General features: G+C 37.0%; 2 protein-coding genes across 9 annotated transcripts in view; one reads left to right on the top strand and one right to left on the bottom strand.

The window, feature by feature from the left end:
• Positions 1 to 311: 311 nt before the first annotated feature.
• Sce (E3 ubiquitin-protein ligase Sce) lies at positions 312 to 1,700 on the bottom strand. Its single transcript, XM_081973032.1, has one exon. It carries the CDS (start codon positions 1,555 to 1,557, stop codon positions 421 to 423), a length of 1,137 nt encoding a protein of 378 aa, XP_081829158.1. The 5' UTR covers positions 1,558 to 1,700; the 3' UTR covers positions 312 to 420.
• A 1,238-nt stretch (positions 1,701 to 2,938) lies between these two features.
• LOC145724659 (sodium/potassium/calcium exchanger Nckx30C-like) overlaps positions 2,939 to 7,498 on the top strand; it is a 65,506-nt gene continuing 60,946 nt past the window's right edge. For 3 of the 8 annotated variants that reach the window (XM_081973021.1, XM_081973027.1, XM_081973020.1), the window contains exon 1: positions 2,940 to 4,184. In XM_081973021.1, coding sequence (XP_081829147.1) covers positions 3,405 to 4,184 — 780 coding nt within the window. In that variant the 5' untranslated portion in view covers positions 2,940 to 3,404. Of the gene's footprint in view, positions 4,185 to 7,498 lie in introns of all 8 variants that reach the window. The other 5 variants (XM_081973028.1, XM_081973023.1, XM_081973022.1 and 2 more) reach the window with 3 other exon arrangements.

Genomic DNA, 7,498 nt, shown 5'->3' with positions numbered 1-7,498 from the left:
ATGAAGATTCCAAAAATGTCAACTTCTTAACCCAACACCCTAAGTTGATTGACTGTTTTTGGTCGCCCTGTATGCAATATGCAGTTCAAGACGGTAAATTTGAGTGATTTAACCTCCATGAACTCCTAAAAAGAACCCAGTTAAAGTTTATTGGTGACTTCCCCACCAATACCCACAGTTTCCTAATAATTCCCAAGTATGCCTATTTTTTAAATAAAGTTGGTGAATGATTTTCAACAAATGCAACTTATTATAAACCTTGGAGACCAATTTGTTCTTCTATGTTTACTACTATCACCAAATAAAACCCATTCAAAGACATACATTTATTTGTTTTAACTTAGGAAAATGTACACACACATAAAATAAAACTTAAAAAATCTACTGAGGAGGTTTCATGTCAAACCCCCTGCGGAATCCCTATGTCTTTTTCCATGAGTAGTACATTTCCAGTGGTTTATTCTCTTTCCAATACTTGTCATTGACTTGACCCAATGTCTGATTGCCGTTCAACTGCACATACTGACCATTGCTTGGTGAAATATAAATGCAAAAGTTTAGCAAATTATGACTGGCCGACAGTTGAGAGTCCAGGTCCAGTGTCAATCTCATTGCCAGATACTTGTGCAGATGGTCCACTGTAGCGTTTGCTGTTGTTTTTATGTATCTAATGGAGTTTTCCTTTAATGCCTTTACCAGGGCATTGTCACCAGACATTTCAGTTGGGTGTGGTTTGAAAACCAGTTCAATTTCATTTAATGTGTGTGGTTCTGAGGGTCCTTCACCGTCAGTGTCTGTTTGCTCAGTTTGAGCAGTTGAGTCACTTTCTTCACTTCTTTCTGAGGTCAGTGTGCTTTTAGGTTGGCGCTTTAGTGAGCTCACACTTGATGATACTGGACTAGGAGGATCACAAGGTGTACTACGTCCAGACGGTGCTGGACTTCCAGGAACTGGATTGGGGATGTTGTTTGCTGTTGTGTTTTGTAGTGGAGTGCTGTTTGTATTAGTAGCATTGTTTGAATTTTCACTTGTACTTGCTGCAGGTACATTTTCACTTTGTTGTTCACTAGTGACAGTTTCATTAGGCTTTCGGCCTCTGGGTGCGCGATTTTGTGATTGCAGTTTTATTCCTTCATTGATTGACTGTACAAATGCTTCCCTGGAGTGCACTTTGTTTAACTTAGCCAGTACTTTCTCTTGATGAGCCTCATACTCATCTCTACTAGGATATATCTTAGAAATGAGCAGGTCAAAGTTAGGATCGGCGCGCAGAGAACGTTTTGAAACTAGTTTTTTCCGGCAAGTGGGACATTCCTTGTTTCCAGATCTTAGAGCAGTAATGATGCATTCCGAGCAGAATCTGTGCAGGCATTCCTTTGTTGTCATAGTTTTCTTCAGCATATCCAAACAGATGGGGCACATTAATTCACTGTGCAAACTACGAGGCGACACTGCTATTTCTGTGTTGTCGGTGATCACTTCCTGAGGGGTCCGGTGCAACTCGTATAAGGACAACTCCCAAGTTTTGTTTAAACCGATTTGCTCAGACGCTGTCATGTTGCAAAATTAAAAATATCCTTGTTGTGAAAAGTTTTAGAAAGAAAACTTGTATTTAATAATAATAGCTTATGAAAAGATCATAATATTTAAGTTCCAAAATGTAAATTGTAAAAGCAAAACAAATCAAAATCAAGTGACATGACAACTAACATTTTAATCGACAGAAGACAGACAAGCTAGGTTATGATTTTAAATCACGTGGCCACGCTCTCTAGGTTAGCCGAGCTATCACGTGATTAACACACGTAAAAACGCTGTAAGCGCTAAGCCAATGTGCTTAGCGATAATAATTATTTATTATTCCTTTCAATAAAATAGCGGGCTTTTTCTTCAGAAAAGTAATATTAATAGAAAAATAAAACTTCTTAAAATGTAATCAAAAACTATGTGATTTCTTAATTGCTTAAGCTTAAAAATTTGACGCTCTTCTTTTATATCCGTTGATATCAGCAATAAGTGAGTTCTGTAAAAAATATATAACAAAAAAAGTGTAATTTATCAAATTTAAAATACTTTTAGTCCACACTGCATGTAAATAATACGATTGGTTCTCTGAAAACGTTAACGGTCCCAACCATTAAGACTGAAAACTCTTCCAAAGGACAGATTGCAGTCCATTTGAGAATCGTATTTGTAAACGGTTTTTGCGAATTTTCACAAAGAATGACATTTTAAAAGAAGTAATTTTTAGTGTTCGACTCAGCATAACAAACGACTTTTCGGTCGGAGAATTTATATGGTCGATTCTTTTGCATAATGGCTTCGAAAAATGGTCTGTCGTAACAAAGAGTTTACAGTAAATGTAAATGAATGTCTGAGCTTTGATTTGGGTATTTACGAGATAAACGTGTATTTTATAACACTAATATACAAGGTGTTCCAATAATAGAAAAAGAAAATATACAGAAGATTGTTGTTCACAGACTAACTAACTAAAAACTAAACTACTTGAGGGCAAAATGTCCTTTCCGACAAAGGTTTTATAATAGATAATTAAATTGCCTAAAATTTTTGTCTTATAACATTTTCCTGAATTTTGTCATGTAGCCAAGTTACGGATGATTGAAGTTTTGTAAGTAGTCATTCAGACACTTTGCGCTCACTAAATATTGCAAAACAAATATCTTCTTTTTGAGACTTTTAGACTTTTTTTCAATTCTGTCAAGAAAAGGAAAATACAGGAAACTGAAATTATTTTTCAAGGACTCACAGATCTTGCCTCCTATAACTAATACTTACATTACAAATATAATAAAAATAATTTAAGAAGAAGAAACTTTTATATTAGATTAGAACAAAAATAAACAGTATTCCTTTCAGTTAAAACGAAATAATTGAATTACATTTTTTTCAATTTAAGTAATCCAACTATCGACATCTCTGATTAATACTAATGAAGTTTGGCACCATTTTTTTTGGGTTGAGCGTTGGTTTGCAATGGTTCTCTGATCTTTCACCGTTGATTTTGTATGGATAGTTTTGAGTTTTCCATACTTGCAGTTATAATTTTATGTAGAATACCACGTACTACATTAATTAGAAAATTCATGGTTCCTATCGCTGTGATAGTAATTTGGTTTTGGTTGTCTTGATATGTGAAAGCCTACTGGACCCAAACTGGATAGGAGTTACCACGACAGCAAACAGCCGCAATCAGGTGGCAATTATTTGGTGTTTTGTGGGCCCGGCCTGCAGCGGCGCCCCTCATTTGTCCGGGGCGCCGTCGTTGTTTGATAGTAGCGCGCGCGCCCCCCGCACTGGCGCAGCCTGCGCGCCTCCATCGACCAGTGGGGCCAGTCCGCGCCCGGCAACGCTGCGGCCATGACGAAGCAGCCCTACGCGCCATGACCCCCCGCGTGTTCGTGCTCCTGGTGTGCTGCGTGACGCCGCTGCTTCTGTTCGCAGCGGCTCAAGATGAACCCCCCGACGACGACGATTATCTATCCGTTTCAATATACAAGAATATCACCATCAACAAAACCGTCATTCAGTTTGTCACGTCGCCCGTGCCCCCTTTTAATGTTTCGCACAAAAAGGGGGACCCGCTGTTTCCGGAGGAGCTGTTCACCGATGAGCAACTCAAATCGGGGGCCATTCTTCTGCATGTCTTCGGTGTCGTCTACATGTTTGTCGCTCTCGCCATCGTGTGCGATGAGTTCTTCGTCCCGGCTTTGGATGTCATCATCGAAAAGCTCGAGATCCAGGACGACGTGGCCGGTGCTACTTTCATGGCAGCCGGTGGATCCGCTCCGGAACTGTTCACCAGTGTCATCGGCGTCTTTGTATCATTCGACGACGTCGGTATCGGTACCATCGTCGGTTCGGCCGTGTTCAACATCCTCTTCGTAATCGGGATGTGCGCAATATTTTCCAAAACTGTTCTCACGCTCACCTGGTGGCCGTTGTTCAGAGACTGCTTCTTCTACTCGATCAGCCTGATTGCGCTCATCTACTTCTTCAGGGATAACCAGATCCAGTGGTACGAGGCGCTCATCTTGTTCTGTTTCTATATCGCGTACGTTAGTTTCATGAAGTGGAACGTACCGATGGAACGTTTCGTTAAAAAACTGGTCTACAAAAACAAAGTCACACGGGTGAGGTCGACTGATCAACTTATGCCTACTGTAAGTTCATCCTTTGCCTTAGGCCCTTTAGATTACTTTCCTTCCATCAATGTTTACATTATAAATACACCACATCAAATAATTGTAACTAAAGCCCGCTAAATCTCAATTTAAAATAGTTCCAAAATCTCTTAGGATATTATGTGTTTAGGCATGTTTTTAAGAAATCAACTAATATCATTATCATCATCTAGTGTTGGACCTAATTGATACATTTTCATAATAAACTGACTCCAAATAATCGCTTTGCATAATCCAATAGTGATTCCATATTGATCCATTATAATATAACTTCACTTCATTCACTATTTGACTCAATCTAACACATTAAAAGCTTCCACGTGGAATAACTCACTTATTTTACTTTTACTATCGATATGCCATTTGACATTTTATAGAGGACACTACGAGCTACAAATTTGTTTGTGTGACGTTTTGACGTTTCTGTCACAATAACCGAGTTACTGGCTGTCAAAATTATGGGAATGTCTGTTTAACTGACACGAAAATACTCGACTTTTTTACTTTCTTCTCCGCCATTTTTGGAGTTTCTACAACTGCTCTCTCAACTCGTGCCAACGGCCAGACGATTGAATATATACAGAGTGTTCAAAAAACAAAAAAAAACAGTTAAAGCTTGTGTGTTTAGGCAATGGATGTAAATCTAATCCATTGAGTGCAGAAAGTTATTTTGACCATTTTTAGCCTCTTGCAAATTGTCCGTAACTCTAATCGTTTCTGAGATATTAGATTTTTTTACTGTCTTTTTAAATAATATGTATCAAAATTTTGAAAATTCCGTATCTTCGCCATTTTTGGGATGTCAGCGACTGTAGAAAGGTCAAAATGTTTGTCTTGAACTGTTCTTTTGCTTTTTACTAACCGTAACATGATAGAACCGCGTTTACACGGTTCCATCCAGTTTCCGAGATATTCCTTAATTTTAGAAAAATTCCATATCTCCGCCATTTTTGGGGTTTCAGCGACTATAGAAACTCAAAATGTGTGTCTTGAACTGTCCTTTTATTTCGTTCTAACTGGAATACGATTGAACCTATACAGAGTTTTCAAAAAGCAAATAAGAAACAGTTAAATTTAAAATTAAGGCTCTGCAGGTTTAAATGAATTTAAATAGAGAATTAAGGAGAGTAATAAATTAAAATTAATGCAGGAGAAAATGAAGAAAAATTCAACATTGTTTAGGGTATATTTCCGCTAAAATGCGGATTAGCGCTGCGGAATTAATAGTATATTAGGCCACCCACAATACACTAACGTGTATCATCGGCTGCAGTAGCCTGAGGCTATTTATTTCACAGATTTTTTTATCCCAATATATCAAAATAACGAATAATCATCGGATAATTATTATATTATTCATTAATTTTGGACTTTCAATGAATGAGTAAAATTTCTCAACCTTTTCCTCTTATTCTTTCTTTCATTCATTATCAAAATATTTCGATTATATCATTCATAACTACCAATAACTAACCATTCAAAAAGTACAAGCTTAATGTTCTCTGAAGTTACAAATACCAAAAAAACCAACAATTTCCTGATCTGGAAACAATACAACATTGTTGTAATTGCGCTTTTTAAATCACTAAACGGAAACAGATTTATTGTCATTCTTGGACAAGAGCCCGTACCGATAATGCTAAAACTTTAATCCCATCTCAGTGAAGGGATTTACGGTGTCACATATCGTCTTTGTCACGGATCCAACTACCGATTTATATGCTCATTTTCCGTTGCCAGTCGGCTGTTTTATGGAATTGGCGAGGTCAAATTAAAATTTCAAGGATTTAATGAAAAGCTTTTTAAATGCAAAAATGTTTAAGATGCAGTGGATTTTACTGTAGAAAGCATTAAAGCACTAATCTAGGGTTCTCATAATTAGTTGGTATATGACACACATTTCATTTTAGCTAAATTATCTCGGTCCTATCTGGTTACAAGCAGGTTATGTACACATGTAAAAGCTTGAATTAGTTGCGGGATAGAGTAATAAAGCAACTAACCGCCTGGGGATTATACATAGCCGCAAAATCCCTAAATGCTAATTTGTACTAAAATGGGTAACCAAAGGAAACTAGATAATCCACCAAATCCACAAAAAAATGTTTTCTCGACTAAACTTGCTGTGTGTGTGTTTGGCATCGAAAGATAATTAATCACCAACAATATAATGGGGAAACAACGAAAAAATCCAACGGTGAAGATCTCGAATCCGTCCATTTTTCAAGTTACCCGGTCGGATTTCACCTAGACTTTTTTTCTTGCGGAGCCCCGTTTCAAAGATGATTTCGGGTCGCATTGATTTTACGTTATCGGGGGAACGCGAAGAAAATGGGGTGCCAGTTTCGACGGAAAATGGATTACCGCGAATGCATAAGATAAGATTGAGGAAGATACCTTAAGGAAGGTATAAAGGTCTTAGATATCCGTGGATCTGTTTAGTACAAATTGGATTTGCCCGTTGTATTCAGCTCCCCATCTTTAAAGTGTGATGTTGATTAATCACTGGGAAGACTGCGAATTTTCTAAATTGAAGAACTTCTGTAACAGTAGTATTTGCGTAAATCACAAACTATACCCACTCTATTGAGATATACGCAAATGTAGACTTAGCATTGGAATTTCCACTAAATAACCTAATTTGATAGTGGAACAGTAAAGTCTGTGTATAGACCATTCCAGATGATTCCACACGTGATTTTGATACGTATATCCGCCATGTTTGCTGTGAGACCCACAGTGTCAAATGACGTCACTCTTCATACATCATACTGTCATACATTTGTCATAAATGTCATAATTTTCCGTGTTGCTATACAGATGTTTGTGATTGAATTTTATTGTACGATTTAAATGTACACATATTTAACTTTTTTGAGACACTCTGACAGACCATCTTCCTTCCAGATTTACCAACGTTGTAATTGCTTTTCAAATTTTAATAACTACCTAAAGTTGCGATTAACTTAACTAAGCGATTTTGAAAGGTTTTCCAGAATATTGATGGCAATTTGATTAAAATGGGACATCAACCTAGAATTTGCTTGAAATTTTGTTTGAAAGTAACCAGATTGCTTGAAAAGCCTAAGTATTTAAAAAATATTGACAATCTTCTTGTTAATTTGTTCTCTAACTGTCTACCAACAGTAATAGCTAAAAAAAGCTACTTTAATAAATATACATTCTCTGGAGGACAAACATATTGATATTATATCGATACTTTGATATCAATCAAGGCTATCACTAATGACATTGTATTACCTTGTTCTATTGGGAATAACAGTTTACTGGGT

Source organism: Ips typographus, linkage group LG2, assembly GCF_016097725.1.
Source record: "Ips typographus isolate SLU linkage group LG2, UJ_Ityp_2.0, whole genome shotgun sequence".
NCBI classification, from domain to species: Eukaryota; Metazoa; Arthropoda; class Insecta; order Coleoptera; family Curculionidae; genus Ips; species Ips typographus.
The sequence above is the reverse complement of the archived record's forward strand: the minus strand, read 5'-3'. Positions and strand labels throughout refer to the sequence as shown.

Excerpts from the sequence above, each read along its gene's own strand:
- Sce (XM_081973032.1), bottom strand. The coding sequence starts at position 1,557 with ATGACAGCGTCTGAGCAAATCGGTTTAAACAAAACTTGGGAGTTGTCC.